Source organism: Lepidochelys olivacea (assembly GCF_965140295.1).
Source record: "Lepidochelys olivacea isolate rLepOli2 genome assembly, chromosome: 14".
Classification (NCBI taxonomy): domain Eukaryota; kingdom Metazoa; phylum Chordata; order Testudines; family Cheloniidae; genus Lepidochelys; species Lepidochelys olivacea.
In genome coordinates, this window is record NC_140424.1 from 44,688,505 (window position 1) to 44,714,375 (window position 25,871).

The window sequence follows — 25,871 nt, forward strand, 5'->3', positions numbered from 1 at the left end:
GTTCTTCCAAGGGGCCTGCCTCGTAGAGAATGAGGCACCTGAACTCCTGTGGGGCACCACTTGGAAGTTTGGGTGCCTCCTTTCCTGTGGGCCAGGCTCCCGGGCTGAACTCTGCCTCCCCTCCTGGTGAGAGGAGTGACACCAGTTCACACCAGCTGGGGATCTAGCCCCATCAACACCCATGGAGCAACAGATGATTGACCCCAGCTGGGGATCTGGCCCACAGCCTCACACATCTATCCCTACGGTCATCTGTAAGTAACTGTCCAGAAGCAAAAGGCTCAGCGCGTTGACTAAGCGAGCACTAACCCTGGGAGATGCCTCCAAGGTTGTATGATGAAGGGATCTCCTGCCGTTCCCTGCCTCTCCCTTTGCTGCACAGTCAGATCTGACTCTTCAGAGCTGCTGGGTCAGGATGGAGGCGTATTCTGTGTGAGCCGGAGCCTTGAAAGTGATCTTGGCGTAGTGCAGATCCTCGCTCGTGTTACCACCAGCTCTGCTGTCCCCCTGTTGAAGACACAAATCAAGTCACCAGGGCTCCATCTCCCGCTGCCCCCTTTCCAGCCCCTTTAGTGCATTTAAGGGGGAAGTGGGTAAAATGGGGACCCTGGCTTTGTGGTGGGGGATTCGTGTGTGCTATTGTCCCCAGCACACATAGCCTCAGGCCGGTGTGACTCAGCCCCCAGAGGGACCCCCCCAGTTGGCTACAGCTTGGGATTGAGAGGCACCGGCAGAGCTGCGTGCGGAAAAGGGAGCCCAGGGCTGGAACAGCAGAGGGGCTGCGAGTTGAGATTTTATCAGTCCACCTGTCTTTCTGCACCCTGATCTGTACATACGTACATGTCTGCCTATCCCCATGTGCACGTCTGTCTGTCTAGATCAGTGGTTCTCAGCCTCTCCAGACTACCGTACCCCTTTCAGGAGTCTGATTTGTCTCGCATTCCCCAAGTTTCACCTCACTCAAAAACTACTGGCTTAAAAAATCAGACATCAAAATACAAAAGTGTCACAGCTACACGATTACTGAAAAATTTCTGCCTTTCTCATTTTTACCATATCATTAGAAAAGCTCAATTGGAATATAAATATTACATTTCAGCGTGGAGTGTACAGAGCAGTATAAACAAGTCACTGTTTGTATGATATTTTAGTTTCTAGTGATTTTGCTGGTGCTTTTTATGTAGCCTGTTGTAAACTGGTGCAAATATCGAGATGAATTGATGCACCCACTGAAGCCCTCGGTGTTGAAAACCACTGGTCTAGATGATAGATAATCTGGTACTCTTTTGCAGCTTCTGTGACTGTAATATTTAAGGGCTAAAGCACCCCGAACCCTCTCCTGTGTTCCGTTGGTCAGGTTTCTACCAGAGTCACAGGGACCACGCCTCAGCACGGTCTTGAAATCAACACTGCCACCCAGTTGAACTCAGGCTCCAATTTTCATGGTCTCACCTTTGCCGGCTGCTGGCGTTGGGTGTCTGGGGAGGAAAAAGGAGGCATGGGTTATTGTTCGAGGAGATGAATGGAGGTGTACGAACTGAACAGAGGACTGGAGAATGTAGATCGGAGGCTCCCATTCCCCCTTGCACCAGTGGGACGGAAGAGAAGTACATTTTGATTGCAGAAAGAACGGGCAGATGGAGTGAGCACGGGAGGAGGAGTAAATACCTTTGCGTCCGCGCAGCAGGAGGTTGGTAACTAAGAGGATGATGCTGACGCCTGCCAGAGCAATCGTGGCTCTGTAGATGGTGAGTTCTGTGCTGGTATCCCGCTTCGATTCCTTTCTGTCGTCTAAATAAAAGGAAGGATGTTAATGTTCCCAGTTCTCTCCTGGGAAGAGCCCTAGGAAGCCATTTCTGGTGGTTTTTGTTGCACTGGATTCTGATCTCACTGGTACCATATCGGTGTGAATGCAGAGTAACTCCGCTGATCCTAATGGAGGCAGGGCTGGATTCTGATCTCAGAGCTCCCAAAGTGAATGTGGAGTAACTCCATTGCAGTGAATGGAATCCAGTCTGGATTCTGGTCTCCGTGACCCCAGTGTGAATCCAGAGTGACCCCACTGATGCCAAGGGAATTGGGGCCATAGACTGATCTCAGTGATTCTGGGGTGACCCCAGAGTGAGCCCACTGACACCAATGGCGTCACTCCTGATTCTGATCTCAGTGAATCTGGAGTGACCCCGGTGATGTCTGTGGAGTTGCTCCCAAATGGAGGCCACAGAGGAGGGTCCGGTTCGGTTGGTGCAGCGTGTTAGTGGCCAGCTGCCCTCCTGGGGTCTGGGCTAATAGCCAGCAACCTCCATTCATACATGGGACCAACGGGAGCGAATCTCAAGAGACTGGCACACCAAAGAGCGTGGTGGGGCCGTGTGGGTCACGGGGCCATTCTGGTCTCTCTCTGGGTCAGCGGCTGCGTGTCTATGGGGCTGTGGGTGTCTGATTTCTGGCACTGTGTGCGCCTGTCTGTGTCTATGGATCTGGGGTCGTGTGTGCCCTTCACTCACCCCTGCATTCAGCAACCAATTTCCTGTTCAACAAACACTGCAAGAAAACTCCCCCAGTCTCCACCAGCGCTTATTAAAAGGCCCTTCGCAGCTGCCAGTATGAGTCTGATCTTCCCGCAGTGAGTCAGCAGGGCCGGGTCATACCTCACCTGCCGCAGGCCAAAGAGCTCAGAGCCAACCCGGGCCAATAGCGAGAGCACAGAGAGAGAGACGTCTCTGAGCGCATGGGAGAAGTGGGGGTCCGGGTTTCTAACCACCTCTCTCACCCCGAGGCACTGACAGGATGTGAGACACACCAGAGCTGCAGTTAGAACAACTCAGCAGACAAACTGCCTCAAATCGCAGGGAGATCGTTCCACATAAACCTGGTCCCCCCCACCCCCACTCCCCGCATGATCATCGCTCAGATATTCCTGATCTCCACTCCAGCTTGGAGCCAGCCCCATGTCCCATTCCTCGCTCCCTGAGCCAGCCCGTCCCCTGCCTTGGGGCCAGAGTGGAGCCAGTACCCCGTAGAGGGGACAGGCCCCGTGTCCCATTCCCTGCCCCCCTGACTCTCACCAGTCGCACTCTGGTTTCTCCGCATCACTCTCAGCGTGGTGCCTCCTCCCATCCCTGTCTCCCCACGGTCGAGTTCGATGCAGCACTGATAGAGGCCGGAGTCCCGCTCCTGCAGCTCAGCCAGGGTCAGCGTTGCCTTCCCTTGTCTGTGCTCGTCCAGACTGGACACACGGAGCCGCCCCCGGTAGAAGGGGTGGTTAGAATCCAGCTCCAGATCCTCTCCGGATCCCCTGAGCCAAAGCACCTTGGTTCTCTTGCTGTCTCTGGTCTGGAAGGTGCAGCTCAGGGTCATGTTCTCCCCGGCTGTCATGTGGAGGGACCTGGGCTCCTGGGAAACTCCCAGACCAGCTAGGGAAGAAAGAGAATCTGCATCATACACCAGACAGCACCGTGCAGCTGGATAGACCCGTCCTGGCCTTTAGAGAGAGCATCAGCCACTGTATTCCTGTGTGTAGAGCTAATCTTCCATCTCTCTCTAGTTTAGTAGCAGTTTCTGTCTCTCTGTTCCCTGATTCTCCTTCATCCCTCCACCCATCCTCTGATCCTAGATCCATCCATCTATTCTCCTATCCTAGCTCCATCCATCTGTAGACCCAGCTGGTCATAGACCCATCTCCAGTCCTAGATCCGTCCATCCAAACTCTCATTCCTAGATCCATGTCTGTCAATCCATTCATCCATTCTCGTCCCTCGCTCCCTAGATCCACATCCATCTGTCTATCCCCAGGGAAGATCTGCAATCCCAGATGCTGGATAAATCCAGTAATTTGCTCACCTTATCAAGAGCCGTATCGCTGAGCTCTGTGGCAGACTCACCTGGTTTCTGGGCAGACGCTCCAACATTTGGGATCTGCACTCTCTTGCAACCGGCTGGAATTTCTGCGACAGCTTCGTTTGAATGAAAAAACAGGAGTGGGTGGGTGAGGATCTGTGGCCTGCAAGGTGTAGGAGTTCAGACCAGATGATCATGATGGTCCCTTCTGGCCTTAATGGCTATGAGAATATTTTAGTGCATTTCTGATGGCCACCATCTTGGCCAACACCCTGCGGATTGAACTGGGGACCTCAAAATCTAAAAGCACAAGTTGCTACAGCTTGAGCTAGAAGAGCTGGGGGAAGTAGCCATTTGTATTCTGGGTAGATCAGCAGGGAATGTGATCTCTTAACTCTCACTCTCCAGTGAGTGACACATTCAGTACGGAAATGAACGATCCAGTCTGCACAGCAGCCCTGGGTTGGCAAATCCGATGTTAAATCCAGTCTAGTTGACACTGGCTCCACGTGTTCTGTTTGCAGCATGCTAAAGATTTGTGTGGGGAGCGAGAGATTAGAGACATCTCAGGAAGGGAGGGATAGATCCTATGGGGAGAAGGATGGAGGGACAAGTATTGTCGAGGGAAGGATTGATGGAGGGAAGGATGGGTGGATGGATACTGCACAGGGGTGGATAGAAAACAGAGGGGAGGGTGGATGGATTAGTTTAGATAGATGGGGATGTATAGGGATGGCTAGATACGGCTGTGGGGATGGGGAGGGATGGACAGATGGAGCTGGGGGACTAGACAGACCGACGCCCAGGCTAGCTAGCCAAAAAGTTGCTGACATACCTGCTGCCCAGGTGGGGATGAGGAGGACAATGCAGAGGACGGGGCTCAGAGCTAGCAGCTGCTTCATGGTCCCCGCTGTCTTGGGCAGCTCCGCAGGGCCCGCTCAGCTCCGCCTCAGCATCCTCCGGAAGCGTCAGCCTACGAGGGCCGGTGGAAGCATTTGTGGTCAGCACCTCTGAGATGGGCCGGATAAGGGGGGGAGGAGAGTTACGTGTGCGTCTGTGCTATTAAACGTGACAGGGGCCTGTGTACGTGTCGGTGACCATGTGCGACCCCTGCTGGCATGGATCAGCCCCGCTCCTCTGTGTGTCCTGGACCCCAGACCACCCACAGCTGTGGGGGATTCCCCTCTACTCAGAGCTGGGGTGGCCTGTGAATCGGGAGCAGGGGGAGTGGGGTCCCCGTCCCCACACCTCCTTGTAGCTCCCCGTCAGCCTTGGGATGTAGCAGAGAGACAGCTGGCCTGTCTGTAAGGTAGGCGGGTTTGGCACCGTGTGTTTTATTGGGGGGGAGGTGGATGGAAGAGGGTGGAACGATCCGTCCTCAGCGCTTTCGGTCTGTCTGTCAGCAATTCATCCTGTCCATCTGTCTGTGGAGAAGGCCCTGTCTGCATCCACCCATCTCTCCATCCATCCACCACTCCATCCATCTGTCTGTGGTAGGGCCCTGTCTGCATCTGTCCACCCATTGCTGTGTCCATCCATCCATCGCTCTGTCCATCTGTCTTTGGTAGGGCCCTGTCTCCATCCATCTGTCTGTGGTAGGGCCCTCTGTCCGTCCATCCATCCATCCATCTGTAATACACTCTCTATTTGTCTATAGTGCTGTCCCCCTCCCCTCTGTAATATGCTCTCTCTTTTCATCCCGCACATCCCATTTTCCCAATCCACCCCCGTCACCTCCAGCTCCCCCCTGACAGTGGAAACCCCCCAGTGATCCTGTCACCGACACGTAGCTCCCAGCTGTCCCTGGGATAGCTGATCTCCTCCAGCGGTCCCTGGAATCAGCAGCTCCCTCCGGGATCCACTGGGGGATCATTTCGGGGCAGTGAGAGGGGGCTGGGACCCACGGAGCGATAAGGAAACCATCACCACTGGGGGGCCACAGCCCTAAGGCCAGCGGCTGCGTCAGAGAGGCCGAGGGCCCCGGGGATGCAGAAATGAGCCCGTCCTCCTGCTGAACCCAACACCCCTGGTCAGTTTCGCTTTCACACCCACCTGTGCACAGGCCCAGTGACCTCCTGGCTGCCTGGTATCTCAGCAGGCGCCTCCCCCCTCGCCAGCCACAAGAGTTTCCATCTCGCGCCTGGGCTGCTCGCTCCAGAGCAGCCGTTTCTTGTCGTCCCTGGGTCCCGTCTGCTCGATGATCCCGGTCTGCGACTCCTGGGGCGGCTCCCAGCCTGCGAAGAGCATGGGGCGGCTGCCGGCCCCTAGCATCATCTGCTTCGTCTTCCTCGTCCCCTCAATAGCAGCTGGTGAGACAAGCTCAGAGTTATGCGGGCACTGGAGATAGACTCCAGGAGTCGTGGCTTCCAGGCCCCTTGCTCTAACCCACTAGACCCCCACTCCCCGCCCACAGCCCGGGAGAAAACCCAGGAGTCCTGGCTTCCAGCCCTCCCTGCTCTAACCCACTAGACCTGCACTCCCCTCCTAGAGCCCAGGACAGAACCCAGGAGTCCTGGCTCCCAGCCCCCCTCCCCTGCTCTAACCCACCCCCACTCCCCTCCCATAGTGGTATGGAGAGATGGTTTCAGAATACATAGACAGCTGAGGACAGATGGATGGAAAGGGAGAGAGGGGAGGGGTGTTTAGGGGAATAGATGGATAAAGAGAGATGGAGTGGGTATTTGGGGGTGGATGGATGAAAAGGGAGAGAGATGGAGGGGGGTGGATGGATGGAAAGGGAGAGAGGGAGGGGTTGTTTGGGGTGGATGGATGGATAGATAGGGGAATACGTGCAGGGGTTGTACCGGGATGGATAGGTTTATTCTAGAGGGTTGTCTGGCCTACCATCGTTAAGGTTTAGACCAGCTTTGCCTTTAAAGCTTGACTCTCCTAAGTGCTCTAAAGTCCGCATGGTTACTTGCATTGCCTTGAAATGCGATGTGCTTCCCGGGGCTGCAGGCTGGGGTTCGTGGGTAGCAGGGTGTGGAGGGGAATGGGTGGTTCAGGTTAGCGGTGGATGCATGGCTAGGCGGACAGAACTGAGCATGGATGGAGGGAAGGCCAAATAACTGAGGACAGAGGGATGGACAAAGCTGAGGGTGGATGGATGGAGGGAGAGATGGATGGATGGATGGATGGAGCTGAAGACAGACGGACGGATGGATGGAGCTGAAGGTGGATGGATGGATAGGTGGAGCTGAGGACGGACAGACGGGTGGATGGATGGACAGACAGGTGGATGGACGGAGATAAGGTCAGACAGACGGGTGGATGGATGAGAGAGCTGAGGATGAATGGACGGACAGACAGGGCTGAGGATGGGTGGGTGGATGGACAGATGGATCTGGGGGTGGCTGGATGGCGCAGGGGATAAACAAGTGGATGGATGGACAGATGGACAGAGCTGAGGACGGATGGATGAGGCTGTGGACAAATGGGTGGGTGGCCAGACAGATGGACAGAGCTGAGAACGAACGGATGGACAGAGCCGATGGTGGATGGACAGAAAGTGCTGAGGACAGACGGGTCTCGGGCTGGGTAGAGCGGTCGAGTGATAGATGATAGACAGACAGACTCTGCTGCGGGAAGGCCAGGGGGACAGACAGACGGACGCGGCCAGCGCCCCGTGACAGCAGCACAGTCCCTGCCCTGTGTCCATCACATGGCTCGTTCTCCCTGCAGGTCTCGGGGTTCAGCAGCTGCCCCCCACGGCAAGCGTCCTGGCCGGGGGCAGCATCACCCTGAGCTGCACCTTCCACAGCCACAACCAGACCGGGACACAAGTCACCTGGGCCAGGGGCTCCCAGGAGGCCATCGTGCTGGACCCCGACCACCCCTTCTACCAGGGGCGGTTGGCCAAGAGCCAGCGGAACCAGCAGGGCCGGGCAGAGGCCACGGTGACCCTGTCAGAGCTGATGGAGAGGGACACAGATCTCTACCACTGCTACATCACCCACCCGCAGGGCGAGCAGGCGAAGGGCACGGGGACCACCCTGACTGTGACGGGCAGAGGTGATTTGGGGGGCTTGGGACATGGGGTCTTTCCTTCTCGGAGGGTGCCGGCTCTGATCTGGGCCCAGGGCAGGGACTGGCTGGCTCAGGAGGGTGGGGAATGGGGCATTTCCCCTCTAGGGGGTGCCAGCCCATGAATCTCCTAACCCCTCATTTCCGTTGTCTAGAGTCCCAGGGGGACGGGAGCTCTGTTCCCAGAACAGCCAACCCGGGGCTGCTGGGTGGTCGGGTCATTCACTTTGCATTGACTGCGCTAAATTCTTCTCTTATTTTTAATTCAAACGAAGCTGTAACAGAAATTCCAGCCAGCTGCAAGAGAGCGTTGGTCCCATATGTCGGAGCATCTGCCCAGAAACCAGGTGAGTTTGCCCCAGAGTTCAGGGTAACTGCTCAAATGACTGGATTTATCCTGTCTCCAGCATTGCCGCTCTTCTCTGGGGGTAGACAGAGCAGTGTGGATGGAGGGCGGGAGGGATAGAAAGGGAGGATGGATGTAGAAAGGAAGGGTGGATAGGTAGCAGGATGGATGGATGGCTGCAGGACTGGAGAATGGATGGACGCACCAAGGAGAGTCTGGGAACAGAGAGACAGACACGGCTACGGAACTAGAGAGAGATGGAGGATTAGCTCTACACACAGGAATGCAGCGGCTGATGCTCTCTCTAAAGGCCAGGACGGGTCTACCCTGCCGCACGGGGCTACCCAGTGTGTGATGCGGGTTCTCTCTCTTCCCTAGCTGGTCTGGGAGTTTCCCAGGAGCCCAGGTCCCTCCACATGACAGCCGGGGAGAACATGACCCTGAGCTGCACCTTCCAGAACAGACATGGCAGCAGAGCCAAGATAATTTGGCTCAGGGGATCCGGAGAGGATCTGGAGCTGGATTCTAACCACCCCTTCTACCGGGGGCGGCTCCGTGTGTCCAGGATGGACGAGCACAGACAAGGGAAGGCGACGCTGACCCTGGCTGAGCTGCAGGAGCGGGACTCCGGCCTCTATCAGTGCTGCATCGAACTCGACCGTGGGGAGACAGGGATGGGAGGAGGCACCAAGCTGAGAGTGATGCGGAGAAACCAGAGTGAGACTGGTGAGAGTGAGGGGGGCAGGGAAAGGGGCACGGGGCCTGTCCCCTCCAGGGGGCGTCATCCCAGGAATCTCCTAACCCCTCATTTCTATTGTCTAGGGGCTGCAGGGGAACGTGAGCTCTGTCGGGTCTTTGGGCCCCTCTTTTACCGAGCCATCATCTCCCTGTCATTCGTCGTTCTCTTCTCCCTGGGAATCATCCTCAGCCTGCGGCCTTGGAACGGTACCGCCTCCACGCGGGTTCTGCCTTCACTTCCTGTCCCAAACAGTTACATGGCATCATTGCACGGGCTGGTAACCAGCCCCTGCCCCACCCCAGAGCAGCTGCTTCTCAGCACTGTGCGAGGGATCCCCATATTACCAGGCCCCACAACCCACTCCAGAGGGGCCGTGTCCCAGCGCCGCGTGAGGGGTCCCTGTATAAACATCCCCTGCGTTCTACCCCAGAGGTGGAATGAGTCTCTTTCTGGTATTTATTGGGCTCCATCCCCGTAGCGTTTCCCCCCAGTCTGTTCAGTGACGCTCTTGTTCTGTTTCCCAGCTGTCCCCGTGGATCCCGCAGTGGGTGCTGGCTCCAAGCCGCCCCCGGCACCGGGACAGGTGTCTCTTATTTAGCCCCTCAGGGGGCCAGTCACCGGCCGGATTTTCCCAGCTCCAGGTTCAGAAGCCGTCAGACTTCGCTGGACTCTGAGCCACCTGCCGGGGGCTTCTGCGTGGGCGGGGCTTCTCCGCTCTCCTCTGCTTCTGTCTGTGGGTCTGACCTCCACATCATGGGTGTGAGAAGAACAGTAAAGAAAAGGAAATATTTCTCCAGATTCATTCCGTGTTGGACAATATTTTTCCTTTTACGAATGTAAATTACATGGTGTAATGGAGTCAGCTGCCAGAGAAAACCGAATTCTAGAGAAAAGGTACCTGGTTTATACAGGAAAAACCGGTCTGGAGCAGGCTTGATTTGTCAGAAGGAATTCGCCGATTCAAAGAGACACGTGTTGCAAAAATAGATATATTTCAATGTGTGGAAATAAAATCCATTACGTGAAAATTCCTTTATTCACAATCATGTTATTCCTCGTAGAAAATAAATGACAGGGCGGGGAAGGAACATGGCCCAAGATGAGACACTGAACTGAGGACAGAACCCAGGAGTCCTGGCTCCCAGCACCACTGTACCCACTAGGCCCCACTCCTGTCTCAGAGCCGGGGAGAGAACCGAGGAGTCCTGGCTCCCAGACTGTGCCCTCCGTGCTCTAACCATTAGACCCCACTTCCCTCCCAGTGGGGTGCAGCTACGCACACTCACCAGCCAGCCCCTCACACTGTGCATAGCACCCCCCGCCACCCCGCATCCATCCCTTGTCCCCGGCCTCTCGCTGCAGCCGTCTCAGAGGTGCTCAAAACAAACCCTTCCACCGGCCTCCCCCGGAGGTGACATTTCCGGAGGATGCTGAGGCTGAGCTGAGCTGGCCCCATGGAGTCGCCCAGAGGGCGGGCCTGAGCCCTGTCCTCTGGATTGTCCTCCTCACCCCCACCTGGGAGCGGGTATGTCGGCAAATCCCCCACCTCATGCATCTTTAGCGCACTGCAAACGGGAAGTGTGGAGCCAGCGTAAACTAGACTGGACTGAACATCAGAACATCGAACCCGGGGCTGCTCGGTGGTTGGGTCGTTCATTTTTGACCCATTCCCTGGTGGAACCGTATCTCTCTCTTTCTCGCTGGAATTTATAGAGCTCCATCCCCGTAGCATTTCCCCCCCCCAAGGGGTTCAGTGACGCTTTCACTCTGTTTCCCAGATACACCTCCGCGTTCTTATTGGCTGGGCAAAAACTCGCGGGCAGTGGGGCCGGAGGCCCCCTGCACCCCCAACAATGGCGCCCCTGTCGAGCGGCCCCGGGGAGCGAGCAGAAGGGGCTGTGCAGGAGCAATGGGTACCCGGGAGCTTTGTCACCCCCTAGTGGCCGCTGCCGTTATCGTTCTCCTTGGTACAGGAAACGGCCTGTGGCTCCGGGCGTCGGGCTCCTGGGTGTGGGCAGAGGCGGATTTACAATCAAACACACAGTGCTCCGGCATGGGGCCCCCCAACTACAAGGGGACCCCGGGCCGGGCAGCCCAGCACCGTCCACGACCCCCTGCGGGGGGACCCTTGCGGGGGCAGAAGCTGCGGGGGAGAGCAGGGAGGGAGCCATTTAAGGGCCGTGCTGGAGGTGTGGCGTGCGGGGCGCTCGCCCAGCTGGTGAGCCGGGCTCCTGCTGGCTCCCGGGGCTCCTGCTGCTGGCTGGTGCTGGCGGCCAGGTGAGGCCCCCACACACCCAGCCCCCTGCCCTCGCTCCTGACCTCCCCACAACCCCAGCCCTGACTCCTGCACCCCCCTCACACACCCCCAGCCCCCCGACCTCCCTGACTCCTGCACCCCCCCCATCTCCACCTGCACCTCGCGCACCAAACAGAAGCTGCCCCAGGTAAGCGCCCTGCCCCCCAACCCTCTGCCCCAGCCCTGAGCCCCCTCCCGCATCCTAACTCCCTCCCAGACGCTGCACCCCAACCCCCAGCCTGCTCCTGCACCCTAACTCTCAGACCCCACACCCCAACCCTGAGCCCCCTCCCACACCGTAACTCCAGACCCTGCACCCCAACCCCCACCCCGCTCCTGCACCCTAACTCCCTCCCAGACCCTGCACCCCAACCCTGAGCCCCCTCCCACACCCGAACTCCTGGCCCGACCCCGCACCGCAATGGTTTTTTTTATAAAGCGCTCTTATCCAAAGCACTTTACACTAGTTGGCTAACGGTACAAACAATATTTGGAAAGATCGTTAAGTGTCCACCGAGACCCTTAGCAATTTTCAAGTGGTCTGTGAAAAAAAAGTTCGACGACAAAAGCCATCGAGGTCCCTCACTTGATTTTCATTTACTTCCTATTCCTTATACTAGAGGAGGAGGAGGAAGAAAAAAAAGAACGAAAAACAGGGATGGGGGAGAGAAGAGAGAATTTTTTTCTTGGCTGGGTCCTGAGGGGGGGGCCCCAAAAATGAAGCTGAGCACAGGGCCCCACTAACTCTAAATCCGCCACGGGGTGTGGGTGGGTCTGGGGAGGGGACTGTGGCCCCTGCAGGGCTGCTGGTGTGATCCTTCTTCAGAGATCTCTAGGGCCAGGCCCCAGGTGGTGTCAATCGTCTGTAGCGCATCTGACTTCAGTGGAACGGGTTCCCAGAAGCTCATGATCTGGCCCCATTGAGGTCAGTGGCCGCGCGGCCGCTTGACACCAGCTGGGATCCGGCCCAGAGGCTTTGACAGCATAAATTTTTGTGACCTGGTCTCGGGGTGGGGCTCGAGCTGGGCAGAGTTACATTTTCGGAAGGAACCCTAGAAAATCAAACCTGAATCGGCCCTTTATGCTCGCCAGACGGTGACGTACACGGGGAGGCGAGTGGGGTCTTGTGGGTTCAGAGCAGGGTGTTGGGAGCCAGGACTCCTGGGTTCTCTCCCCAGCTCTGGGAGAGGAGAGGGGTCCAGTGAGTTAGAGCCCCCCTGAGCCAGCCCACTCCGATCACACTTGGGGCAGCTCTCCCTTCCCAGAGCGACCAGCTCAGGGTCTCTGCAGACTCAGGCATGGGTCCCACTCGCCCCTGGCTGGAGAGATTTCTTACACCCATGAGAGCTAGAAGCATTTTTGGCTCTGCAAGCTGAGCGCCTGGAGGTCGACTCCAGCTCGCGGGACGGAAACCGTGGTCAGTTATTTGTGCATCACACCCGGCCCCGACTCCGACACATCTGTCGCTGACTGTAAATCACCCCCCGCCCCGCCTGCAGCTGCCTTTGCACAAGCGGCGGCCTCGCCCGATGCTGAATTTCCTGTTTGTCACCACGACCCCCAGGAGCTCAAGTGCAGACAGAGCCCCGAGCCAATCGGCGCGCTCCGGCCTGCCACAGAAACGGCAGCGAGTACCACAGTAGCAAATGGAGCCCCACTCCCAGCCCCACGGACCCAGGCACGGCACAGGCCCCTCTGACCTGGGGCCTGGGAGCCAGGACTCCTGGGTTCTCTCCCTGGCTCTGGGAGGGGAGTGGGGGCTGGTGGGTTAGAGCAGGGGGGCTGGGAGCCAGGACTCCTGGGTTCTCTTCCTGGCTTTGGGAGAGGAGTGGGGTCTAGTGGTTAGAGTGGGGGGGGGGCTGGGAGCCAGGACTCCTGGGTTCTCCTCCGGCCCGAGGGGAGTCACCCAGAGGAATAAGCTTAGCCCCAGCAGCCGGCACAGTCAGGCGGGGGGTAAGGAGGATGGAGCCGGGGGCCAGCAGCCTCCCCATGCTCACCTGCCGCCCCTGCTCAGACCCACAGCCCAGGTGAGCCGGGCGTCAGCAGGAACCCAGGGCTGGGGGCCGGGGGTGAGTCAACCCTGACAGCTGGCCCTGCCCCCCGCTCCCTCAGGGGAAGGAACATGGCCCAAGATGAGACACTGAACTGAGGACAGAACCCAGGAGTCCTGGCTCCCAGCACCACTGTACCCACTAGCCCCCACTCCTGTCTCAGAGCCGGGGAGAGAACCGAGGAGTCCTGGCTCCCAGACTGTGCCCTCCGTGCTCTAACCATTAGACCCCACTTCCCTCCCAGTGGGGTGCAGCTACGCACACTCACCAGCCAGCCCCTCACACTGTGCATAGCACCCCCCGCCACCCCACATCCATCCCTTGTCCCCGGCCTCTCGCTGCAGCCGTCTCAGAGGTGCTCAAAACAAACCCTTCCACCGCCCCCCACCCCCCAGAGGTGACATTTCCGGAGGATGCTGAGGCTGAGCTGAGCTGGCCCCACCGAGTCGCCCAAAGGGCAGGGACCATGGAGCTGCTGCCAGTCCTGAGCCCTGTCCTCTGGATTGTCCTCCTCACTCCCACCTGGGAGCGGGTATGTCAGCAAATCCTGGCTAATTTAATCTGTCCACCTGCCCCATCCCTAGATCCATCTCTGTCCATCCGTCCATCTACCCCACCCCTAGATCCAGCTGCATCTGTTCTCTAAGTCTAGATCCTTATCTATCTACTCATCTCACCCCACCACTTCATTTATGTGTTCATCTGTCCATCCTCCATCCCTACAGCATCCATACCGATCTATCTATACATCTGTCCGCCAGCTCCATCCCTAGATCTGTACCCTTCCTTTCATCTAACCCCACCCCTAGCTCCGTGGCTGTCTACCTAGCCCCATGTACACCCATCTATCCACTCTAACCCACCTCCTTCTGCAGGATCTCCCCATTTCTCTGCGGTCTCGACCCATCCCTCCCACCCACAGTGTCTGTCCGTCCATCCCTCCCGCCTCAAGATCCCCTCATGCACCTCTAATGCATCACAAACAGGAAATGTGGAGCCAGCATCAGCTAGACTGGACTGAACATTGGAACATCGAACCCGGGGCTGCTCGGTGGTTGGGTCATTCATTTTTGACCCGTTCCCTGGGGGAATCAGAATCTCTCTCCCTCTCTCTCTCTCTCTCTGGTATTTATAGGGCTCCCCGTAGCATTTCCCCCGCCCCCCCCAGTAGGTTCAGTGACGCTCTCGTTCTGTTTTCCAGGTGTGCCCATGGATCCCGCACCTGAAAAATCTAGGGGTTTTTTTGCAGATAATAACTTAGAAATTAGACACAGTGCTCCTGTCAGCTAGTTCCTATATAAAAAAAGGAAACACCAAGTAATGTTCAGATGACGTGTAATTTCAGAACAGGAAACCACGTCTGAAATTCTTCCAAACTGCAGCAGTGTGGGTATCACACCCGGGCCCGTTTGAACTCAGGAAACTGGCACCCCGAGCGAATGAATTTCCTGCTAAAGTGAAGAGCGCCATGAGGTGGCGGGTTACGGGATTCGTAGGAACAGACTGGGCAGAATTGGGTTGCCGGATTTCTACTGCATGAATAGCCCAAAGTCACTTAAAAGCTAGCCCCACGGTAGCCCAATCTGTTCATTGAAACAAAGTTTTTTTTGTGAACGTATTGGTCTGTACCTTTAGAAAGAATCACTATCTAGGGTATTAATAAAGGCTGGATGTTAGCAGCATTGACCTATAACGAACAAGTTTTGGCAGCCAAATCTTACAAACTGTTCAGATTGGCTCGGGTTTCTGTGCACGGAAGGTTTATACAAATAGTGATGATAAATACAAAGGACTCAGTAGGAAGGAGGTTTCCAGTGTGTTAAGAGCACCGCAATGAAATCCACTGTTGCTACTCAAGTCTGTGAGACTCTCCTGTGCCCTCAGAAATATTAAAGCACACAGGAGCTACGAATATTTACCAGCCAGATGAGAAGGAGATGTAGAAGACAACTGCAAAATGTCTCCTTGAGGGCAGCAGTCAAGGGCAGCAGCGCCTCAAAAGGTATCTGAGAAAAGGTCCTAGAAAACTGCAGCCCCGCTCTGGGGAGATTTGGTCAAATCCCGGCATTCACAGAGGAATCGGTGTTTCTGTGCCACGGCCCGTGGACCTGACCCAAAGCCCATTGTGGCCCAATTCGAGGTCTAGGTGCGTGGCTGGTTTGTCTGCGGGTCAATCTGGCCCTGAGCCAGAATCTGGCCCTGGCCCTGAGCGGGGGGCGCTGTCCTCAGGCAGCCAGGACTGGCCCCATTGCCCCAGGGCGGCGCTAGGGGCCTGTGTAGCCTATAGTTCCGTCCCGCCCCCCCGTACTACGCGCTCTGTGTCTTCACCCCGCTTTCCCTTTGACCCCCATCATCTCCAGCTCTGCCTGCGCACCGGTCTCCGCCCTGACAATGGAAAGCCCTGGATGGTCCTGCCGCTCCCAGCTCGCTGCCAGCTGCCCCTGGGACACCTGCCCTCCTCTGGCGGCCCCTGGGGCCAGCAGCTCCCTCTGGGGTCCACCGGGGGATCGTTCCAGGGCCGCGAGAGGGGGCTGCGACCCACAGAGCCGTGAGGACACCACCATGCCCTGCCCCCTCCCCTCTTTGCACAGGGGCAGATCATTCGTCGCTGGAGGGCCTGTGCCCCCTTTCCCCCATTTGCACTGGAAGATCAACTCCCTCCTCCCTCCTTTGCACTGGGGGGGCAGCCCCGGTTGCTGGCTCCGCTGTGCGCCATGGGGCCCGTTTTGCTCATCCCTCACCGGAATGTGAATTAGCACCAAGCGGGTCGGGTTAGTAAATTAACTAGTCCCCTAAAGCGTCATTATGAATATTTTAATTAGACCTTAATTCCTAGGTGTATTTCGACTACATAACGAGCTTAGGGTGAGATAAAATATTGTTAGTTAATGAAGTGAAATTTGGATAACATCACATAGTTCTTAGCAGTTAATATTTTTAATTTTTTTTTCTTAATTTTCTCCTTGAAATGGGTAAAAAAGATGCTATTGGACGGGGTTTGAAGGGAAACGGCACGCTGGGAAATATGCAAATTAGTTAAACGGCCGCAACGACAGAAGGCGGCGGGGACAGGCGCCTCGCGCTGCCAGGCAGCGGCCGTTAGGGGGCGTGGGAAGGGTAGTTGGGGGGGCAGGATACGTACGCATGCGCTGTGCTAACCCCTGGGTGGGCCACCGGGGTGCGCATGCGCCTGATTTCAGTTTCGGTTCCCTCCAGAGTCGGCGGCACGTGCGCCGACTCGTTTGGTTTCACTGCGTTCCAGTGCGCATGCGTCTACCCCTCCCTCTCACGGGGATTATTCCTGAGTGCGCATGCGTGAAACCAGCTTTCCCGCCTCTTGACTGCACAAGATTCGCATGGGCAGCCGCCATTCCGGGGGCGCTCAATACGCATGCGCGCTGACCGCTCTTCCTTGCCCAGAGTAACGAGCCGGCGGGAAGCCGCCTCCGAGCCTCCTTCCCGATTGAGCATGCGCATCCAAATCCCGCGCGGCTTCCCGGCCCCCAATGCGCATGTCTGGAGCAGAACCCCGCGGCTGCGCACTGCTCTCCCAGCGGCGGCGGCCGCCCTCTCGCGCCACTGCCACGGCGGGTCTAACGCGCGTGCGCTTCCAGCGCCCGGCGCCTTTTAATGGTCCCCAGGGACATAGCCCCGCCCCCCCGGGACATAGCCCCGCCCCCACCCCTGAGACCCTTAACCCCGCCCCCAGGGACCGAGCCCTAGCCACCTCCCCCTCCGGGCCAAGCCCCGCCCCCCAGGGACATAGCCCCGCCCCCACCCCTGAGACCCTTAACCCCGCCCCCAGGGACCGAGCCCTAGCCACCGCCCCCTCCGGGCCAAGCCCCGCCCCCCAGGGACATAGCCCCGCCCCCACCCCTGAGACACTTAACCCCGCCCCCAGGGACCGAGCCCTAGCCACCTCCCCCTCCGGGCCAAGCCCCGCCCCCCAGGAACATAGCCCCGCCCCCACCCCTGAGACACTTAACCCCGCCCCCAGGGACCGAGCCCTAGCCACCTCCCCCTCCGGGGCCAAGCCCCGCCCCCAGGGACTTAGCTCCGCCCCCCGGGACCCAGCCCCGCCCCCCAGGGACATAGCCCCCACCCCTGAGACACTTAACCCCACCCCCTAGGGCCTCCTGCCCCCCGGGATCCCAGCTCAGCCCCCCCCATGGCCCCAGCTCCCCCCCCCCGGGCTGCCTGCCCCCCAGAGACACAGTCCTGCTCCAACCCTCCCCTGGGCCCCAGCCCCCCAGGGCCCCAATCCTGCACCCCCAAGAGCCAGACCTGCCCCTGCCCCCCCAAGGACGCTAGTGACCCCCCCCGTGAGGATCACCACTCAGGGCCCTTCATGCGCGGGGTAAAGGCTCTGCGGCGTCGGAGCCGGGAGGGGGGGCGCGGGGTAAAGGCTCTGCGGCGTCGGAGCCGGGAGGGGGGGCGCGGGGTAAAGGGTCTGCGGCGTCGGAGCCGGGAGGGGGGGCGCGGGGTAAAGGGTCTGCGGCGTCGGAGCCGGGAGGGGGGGCGCGGGGTAAAGGGTCTGCGGCGTCGGAGCCGGGCGGGGGGGCGCGGGGTAAAGGCTCTGCGGCGTCGGAGCCGGGAGGGGGGGCGCGGGGTAAAAGCTCTGCGGCGTCGGAGCCGGGCAGGGGGGGCGCGGGGTAAAAGCTCTGCGGCGTCGGAGCCGGGCGGGGGGGCGCGGGGTAAAGGGTCTGCGGCGTCGGAGCCGGGAGGGGGGGGCGCGGGGTAAAGGCTCTGCGGCGTCGGAGCCGGGCAGGGGGGGCGCGGGGTAAAGGGTCTGCGGCGTCGGAGCCGGGCAGGGGGGGCGCGGGGTAAAGGCTCTGCGGCGTCGGAGCCGGGCGGGGGGGCGCGGGGTAAACGCTCTGCGGCGTCGGAGCCGGGAGGGGGGGCGCGGGGTAAAGGCTCTGCGGCGTCGGAGCCGGGAGGGGGGGCGCGGGGTAAAGGGTCTGCGGCGTCGGAGCCGGGAGGGGGGGTGCGGGGTAGACGCTCTGCGGCGTCGGAGCCGGGCGGGGGGGCGCGGGGTAAAGGCTCTGCGGCGTCGGAGCCGGGCGGGGGGGCGCGGGGTAAAGGCTCTGCGGCGTAGGAGCCAGGCGGGGGGGCGCGGGGTAAAAGCTCTGCGGCGTCGGAGCCGGGCGGGGGGGCGCGGGGTAAAAGCTCTGCGGCGTCGGAGCCGGGCGGGGGGGCGCGGGGTAAAGGCTCTGCGGCGTCGGAGCCGGGCGGGGGGGCGCGGGGTAAAGGCTCTGCGGCGTCGGAGCCGGGAGGGGGGGTGCGGGGTAGACGCTCTGCGGCGTCGGAGCCGGGCGGGGGGGCGCGGGGTAAAGGCTCTGCGGCGTCGGAGCCGGGCGGGGGGGCGCGGGGTAAAGGCTCTGCGGCGTCGGAGCCGGGCGGGGGGGCGCGGGGTAAAGGCTCTGCGGCGTCGGAGCCGGGCGGGGGGGCGCGGGGTAAAGGCTCTGCGGCGTAGGAGCCAGGCGGGGGGGCGCGGGGTAAAAGCTCTGCGGCGTCGGAGCCGGGCGGGGGGGCGCGGGGTAAAAGCTCTGCGGCGTCGGAGCCGGGCGGGGGGGCGCGGGGTAAAGGGTCTGCGGCGTCGGAGCCGGGCAGGGGGGCGCGGGGTAAAGGGTCTGCGGCGTCGGAGCCGGGCGGGGGGGCGCGGGGTAAAGGCTCTGCGGCGTCGGAGCCGGGCGGGGGGGCGCGGGGTAAAGGGTCTGCGGCGTCGGAGCCGGGCAGGGGGGGCGCGGGGTAAAGGGTCTGCGGCGTCGGAGCCGGGCAGGGGGGGCGCGGGGTAAAGGGTCTGCGGCGTCGGAGGCGGGCAGGGGGGGCGCGGGGTAAAGGCTCTGCGGCGTCGGAGCCGGGCGGGGGGGCGCGGGGTAAACGCTCTGCGGCGTCGGAGCCGGGAGGGGGGGCGCGGGGTAAAGGCTCTGCGGCGTCGGAGCCGGGAGGGGGGGCGCGGGGTAAAGGCTCTGCGGCGTCGGAGCCGGGAGGGGGGGCGCGGGGTAGACGCTCTGCGGCGTCGGAGCCGGGCCGGGGGGCGCGGGGTAAAGGGTCTGCGGCGTCGGAGCCGGGAGGGGGGGTGCGGGGTAGACGCTCTGCGGCGTCGGAGCCGGGCGGGGGGGCGCGGGGTAAAGGCTCTGCGGCGTCGGAGCCGGGAGGGGGGGCGCGGGGTAAAGGCTCTGCGGCGTCGGAGCCGGGAGGGGGGGTGCGGGGTAGACGCTCTGCGGCGTCGGAGCCGGGCGGGGGGGCGCGGGGTAAAGGCTCTGCGGCGTCGGAGCCGGGAGGGGGGGCGCGGGGTAAAGGCTCTGCGGCGTCGGAGCCGGGAGGGGGGGCGCGGGGTAAAGGCTCTGCGGCGTCGGAGCCGGGAGGGGGGGCGCGGGGTAAAGGCTCTGCGGCGTCGGAGCCGGGAGGGGGGGTGCGGGGTAAACGCTCTGCGGCGTCGGAGCCGGGAAGGGAACACTGGGGAACAGATTATCACATACAGAGATAAGCCCGACTGGTGCAAAGGGCTTTGGAATATTCTTGCTTGGAAATGAACCCCAATAAACGTTGCATTGTCTGCGCTTAGGACTTCTGGTCTTCTGCTTCCTGTCTGCATGACAAGAACCAGGGGAGGGGGTGAAGGGGAAAGCCCTCTGCAAAGCCACCCAAGACAGCGGGGACCATGGAGCAACTGCAGCCCTGAGCCCCGTCCTCTGCGTCCTCCTCTTCATCCCCACCTGGGCAGCAGGTATGTCGGCAAATCCTGGCTAGCTAGCCTGGGGGTCGGTCTGTCTACTCCCCCAGATCCATCTGTCCATCCCTCCCCATCCCCACAGCCATATTGAGCCATCCCCATACATCCCCATCTATCTAAACTAATCCATCCACCCTCCCCTCGGTTATCTATCCATCCCTGTGCAGTATCCATCCACCCATCCTTCCCTCTATCTATCCATCCAGCCTTCCCTCGACAATATGTCCCTCCATCCTTCCCCCCACAGGATCTATCCCTCCCAGGGCCATCCTTAGGCATATGCAGCATATGCACCCAAAAATTTGGGGCACCCCTGGGTCTTAATGTCCTCCCTCCTGCCTCTTCCTATCCCTTTTTGACCCTTCCTGTAGGCTCCCACCACAGCTGGCTGCTGCTGCAGCCTGGTGAGTCTTCCTCCAGAGGGGATCCAATACTTAAAAGTGAAAAAGCCTCCAGCCTGCCAGACCTATTAGCACAACATTGAAACTGTTAAAGAGCCATTCATGGGGTAATGAAGCCATGTGACAGGCATTTGCCAATCCGCAGGTATATACGGTTAGTTTCTGAATTTACTGACCAAAACAGTTGTGCATTACTGTAATATTTACTCGGAACTTGTTAGTCTACAGGACCTTACTTTAAAATTTACTTTAAAAATATTTAATTAGTGTGTTGCTGAAGATTGTAAAATCACATCTCTAAAAAATCCTTGCATAGATTTATAGATGCACCATCTGAGTATTCATCTTTAGCCTTAAATGCTTGGATCTTCAGACATATAGTTTTTTAAATAAATCCTTCAAAAGACCACCCTTCTCTAAAATACACATTTTAATGACTATAGGACAAAAAAACTTGCTTCCAAAGTCTTCCTGTCCTTTCTGTCCATCCCATTCTCCCTTCACCCCCCCTGGTGAAGAGCGCCCTTAACACCCCTTTCCTTCCAGATAGCTGGACAAACGAGTTTCCCTTTCTTCTGACTATCTGATGAACTAGTTTTAAGAGAACGCTCCAGCAAAATCAGTACCTTAGTAAGATATAAAATCCTTTGTTATGCCTAAAATCTTTGAAAACATGTTTTTTAAAGTTGGTGAAATTTCATAAACACGTCTATTGTTATGGAGATCACACAAAGTAAATTAGTGTTCCCTTTTTCTAAAAGGAGTGAACGTTGTTATGAACACACGAAACCTCTGTGATCAATTAATTTAAAATAATGTCTTTGTGTCAGTGAGTTAAATATGTAGTAATCTGGAATGATTACTTTCTGAAGGCTTAAGAGTACATTTAGAATATAAAATCAGGTTAGAAATACTGAATAAGAAAATGTAAAACAGAGAAGAGCTGCCTCATGTATCCCATAATATTTAACGCTGTGTTCAGCAGGGCAGCTGACTCACCCTTACTACAAAGCTTTTGCAAATAAATCTCTGACAAACTTCAGGGTATATCAAAATCCCTGTGACTGACATTTTTTATTCCCAAATGTAGTGCTTTTAATTAGGTACCTTCTGCATGTCCAGTCTTCACCATCGGGCCTGCAGTGGGAAACATGCTCCATTTTCTTTAGAAAGAAATGGCGGAAGAGTGGTCTTTTCAAATGTCATTTGCTTCATTTGAGTTCAGGGGTTTGGCTGGAAGGGGATGAGCAGGGAAGAGCGGAGGGAAACAGTGGGGAGAGGGCGGGGCCTGGGCAGAGTGGGGGCGGGGCCTGGGGCAGAGCAGGGGTGGAGTATGGGCGGGGCCACAGGTGGGCTGGGGAACGAGCCTCCCCAAGTGGCAGCTTCACCCCCACCCACGACAGCAGGTAAGAGTGGGTCGGCTCCCGCACACCCAGTATGCGCTGCAGTGTCTTAGGCAGGGGCCGTATTCACAGAGCCGAATGAACCGGCACCGCGCATTCTGCATGAGGCAGAGGGTCCGGGGGTCTCTGCGGGGAACCGTGACGCTCCGCCGCTATGAGGCAGGCCAGGCGCCTCGGTGTCCTTTGCTGCCTCGTCCCTCCCCCCGCAGGGCTGCTGTCAGGCCTAGGGGCACTAGTTTCATAATACTGCGTAGGGCCCCATAAATCCTAAGAACGGCCCTGGGTAGCACCACACTGGGCTAGTTACCCTTCCTGGGGGCGTAGGAGGAGAGGGAGGCGGGTTAGGGGCAGCAGGGAGACCCTGTAGCCTGGGAGCGTTAAGGAGACAGACTCATTAATTTCAGCAACTGCATGTATCCTGACAGGGTGAATCGGGGCAAAAAGTTGGGGCCAGATCCCAGCTGGTGTCAAGCAGCCACACCTGCACTGACCTCAGTGGGGCTAGGTACTAAGTCTCTGTAAATCAGTTCCATTGAAGTCAGAAAAGCTAAAGACGATTGACACCAACTGGGGGTCTGGCCCCCTTGGACTCCGATGGAGCTACAGCTGATTGACACAAACTGGGGCTCTGGTCCCATTGCTTCCAGTGGAGCACTGGCCAGCTGACCCTAGCTGGGATCTGGCCCCATTGACTTAGATGGAGCTAGAACCGATTGACCCTGCTTGCTGACTGTTTCTCCTGCGCTCTCTCTCTGCCTCCCTCCGCTGCTGTGTTCTCCTTGGGTTTCTGCATCTTCTCCCTCTGCTGCTGGACAGGACAGGACAGTGTCCTGCAGCTCCCTCAGCTCTCCATTCGGCTGTCGGACAGATGGACCGCTCAGCAAGCTTCTCTCTGCTTTTCTCTCCTTCTCATCACTGTCCACTCGCTCTCCACCTACTCCTTGGCTGTCTGCTGACTCACTGACTTTTATACAGCCCTGTCAGGACTGTCTTGCGCATGACAACTGCCCACATTCCAAACGGTCCGTTCTGTTTTTACCCTGCAGACGTTGTGTACCTCAGAGTTATGATCTGCTGACCTTTCCCCTACTTTGGCCAATTCTGTTTTTAGAGCTCTGTGACCTGCAGCTTCAAATTGAGGAGAGATTCTTGCTTACTTAAAATGGACGCTAGGGGAAGTGTATTTGTTTCATGTCCCGCAGGATTTAAAGGAGGGCGGGTGAAACTGGGGTTAACGCTTCAAAGAGAGGGGAAGACAGTGGAAGTGGATCTCAGTGAGGGTGGAAAGAAACCGGAAGTGGCATCGACCCCTCTAACATAAACAAACAACTTGCCCATAGTTCTTTATGGGGTCCGGGTGGGAAACAGGAGCTGCATTGGAAGGTTCCGGGATGTATTTGGGGGGTATCAGAAAGGGAGTGAGTCCCCTTCCCCAGGTCAGGAACAATGGGGAGGTGGGGGGGCAGGGGAGAAAAGTGCGGGAGGGACAAAAATCCCACAAAAATGGCAAATACCGAAAGGGGAAAAAATCAGAGACCAATTTCCCCCCTGGTGTTTCAATTACTTCTCGACATTGCTGGTTGATTTTCCCCAGTGATTTATATTCAGTTCCTTCTTTTTCTCTCTTTTTTCCTTCTCCCCCCACTCATCATTTTAAAAAACAACATTTGAAGGGGGGGCAAAATTCCAATTTACAGGGGAGAAAAGATTTTCATGAAAAAAAATATTGTTTTGTGGGGGAGGGGGGAGGGAAGTGTCCCCATTTTCAGGAATAAAATGAAACATTTTCACGGGGGGGGAGGGGAGGGGAGGGAATGATGTTCCAGAACAAAATGTCAAATTTTCAGGAAAGTATCATTTTTTTTCAAAAGGGGACAAATGTTGATTTTCTGAAAAGCAAAATTTCAGAAATGATTGTAAGATTTTGGACCACGACAAGGAGACTGAAGAGAAGAGGGAAGTGAGGGAGAAAAAGCAAAAGTTTATACCCAAACACATTTTTTCAAAAAACCGCTGAAAACAGACAATTTTTCACACAAAGAAATTATTTTATTTTTAGACCAAAAAAAAATCACTTTCTTTGAGACATTCCAGCTGGCTGGAGCAGTCACGCTGGTCACTCAGACCACTTCAACCGCCCACACGATGCTGAGCTGGGCGAACGTTTCTCTTTATGCTCAGTTAGGAAGAGGGACCAGACGCTGCGTTAATTACCCCCAGCTGGTCACGCTCCACAGGGAGGCGTTGCAATCACTCCGGAGAGGACAGGGAAATAACACACAGGGACGTGATATAGTTATATCCAGGAGGCCCCGGAGAAGGCATTTCCTGAGGGTCAGACCATGCCCTAGTTGATTATTCCGTGCCGTAGAGAGGGCTAGTGGGGTTTTGTTGGGGTTCACACGGACCTTCACACCCATAATTTTCTTCTGCTCTCCCTCAAACCCTGTGAGGGTCTCCTCCTGTGGGGAATTCCCTCCTGGCGGCGTGGCTGTGAGTGTGAGGGACTCAGGTGCTGCTGGGTGCGGAGGGACTCAGCGCCGCTGGGCGTGGTTGGAGGTGTGTTCCCTGCGTCCTGGAGTCTGGATTTTAATCTCTGCGTACTGTACGCTCTCGCTTTCCTCGGCCCCCCGGCTGCCGTGGCCCTGTGTTGGACAGACACACTGTGAGGACGCCGTCACCCCAGATCTGGTCTCTTAATTCAGGCCAATTTAGGCAGCTCCCAGAGAGCAAATCCCACAGTGTTACCCCAGATCGGAGGGGTTGGGAGTCAGAACTCCTGGGTTCTATCCCCACCTCTGGGAGGGGACTGGAGACTATGGGGTTAGAGCAGGGGGGATGGGAGCCAGGACTCCTGGGTTCTATCCCCAGCTCTGGGAGGGGACTGGGGGGTTAGAGCAGGGGGGATGGGAGCAAGGACTCCTGGGTTCTCTCCCCTCACTGTATTGTACCAGTCCTTATTGGCACCCGGAGACCAGATCCAAGCACTGTATGGAACAGGGCCCAGCCTGCATTGTCTCACCTTCGGCTGCCGCTGGCGGGGCTGCGAGGGGGGCGGCGCTGCGGAAGAAGGGAGAAGAAAGGAACGTTAAAACGGAGGAGTGTGAGAGAGAGTCTGGGGTGAAGAGGGAAGCTGCAGAGATCTAGGGACGAGAGGAGAAGGAAGGACATGGGGGGTTCGTTATATGGACAGACAACCCAGCATGGACCCAGAGGACAGACGGCCGCTAGGGTGCGTTCACTAGCAGAGTCCCTGGCCCATAGAGGCCAGGAGTTTAGCAGGGGGAAGGCTCCGGTTTGGTACCTCAGCATCTCTTCAGGAGGACGGTGGCCACCAGGCCGATGATGAGAATCTGCCCCAGGGCGATGGCGACCTGGTACAGGAGCTCCCGGCCGCAGCACCCTAGGGGGGCAGGTTCTTTCCCTGAGCAATGGAGAGGAGCGTTAGGGGATTCTCAGCCCCTTGAGCCAGCCAGTCCCCTGCCCTGGGGCCGCAGAGGGGGAAGGCTCCATGCCCCCATTCCCCACCTCACCTGTGTCACTCTGGTTTCTCCCCATCACCCGCAGCTCGGTGCCCGCTCCTGTCCCGCTCTCTCCCTGGCGGATGCTGATCTGACACTGATAGAGACCAGAGTCCCGCTTCTCCAACTCCGACAGGGTCAGCGTGGCCTCCCCTTTCCGGAGCAGATCCAGGTCGGACATATTGAGCCGTCCGCTGTAGAAGGGATGGTGAGATTCCAGTATGACTCCGGGTACTCTAGTCCACGTCGCTTTGGCCACGGTACCCTGTCTGTACTTGAAGGAGCAGCTGAGGTTAACGGTCTCGCCGGGGGAAGCTCGTAGGACAGCGGGGCTCTGAAGCACTGTGAGACCTTCGTGAACTAGGACAATAAACATTATAGCATCAAAGGAAAATGACAACGAGTGGTATCAAGACACTCCCTAGCTGCCTAAAACCTTAGCAGCACAGAGAGAAGAAGCTAAGGGGAAAGAAATGTGCGTTCCCGTCCACCTTGCCATTGCTCACAACACTCGA

The 25,871-nt window shown here is 58.0% G+C and overlaps 2 protein-coding genes across 3 annotated transcripts; one reads left to right on the plus strand and one right to left on the minus strand.

Moving 5' to 3' along the window:
- Positions 1–396: 396 nt before the first annotated feature.
- Positions 397–4,742, minus strand: LOC311531041 (natural cytotoxicity triggering receptor 3-like; the record flags this gene model as incomplete). Its single annotated transcript, XM_084648098.1, has 5 exons — positions 397–507; positions 1,453–1,478; positions 1,669–1,791; positions 3,069–3,416; positions 4,676–4,742. The coding sequence occupies 5 exons, from the start codon at positions 4,740–4,742 to the stop codon at positions 397–399; spliced, it is 675 nt and encodes a 224-aa protein (XP_084504224.1).
- On the plus strand, positions 3,322–9,717 carry LOC311530723 (uncharacterized protein). 2 transcript variants are annotated; one of them, XM_084647553.1, is made up of 6 exons: positions 3,322–6,149; positions 7,522–7,851; positions 8,139–8,210; positions 8,588–8,935; positions 9,032–9,154; positions 9,473–9,717. In XM_084647553.1, the coding sequence occupies exons 1-6, from the start codon at positions 6,038–6,040 to the stop codon at positions 9,544–9,546; spliced, it is 1,059 nt and encodes a 352-aa protein (XP_084503679.1). In that variant the 5' UTR covers positions 3,322–6,037; the 3' UTR covers positions 9,547–9,717. The 2 variants fall into 2 exon arrangements, with proteins under 2 accessions (XP_084503679.1, XP_084503678.1); XM_084647552.1 differs by having other exon boundaries at positions 9,032–9,717.
- Positions 9,718–25,871: the final 16,154 nt, after the last annotated feature.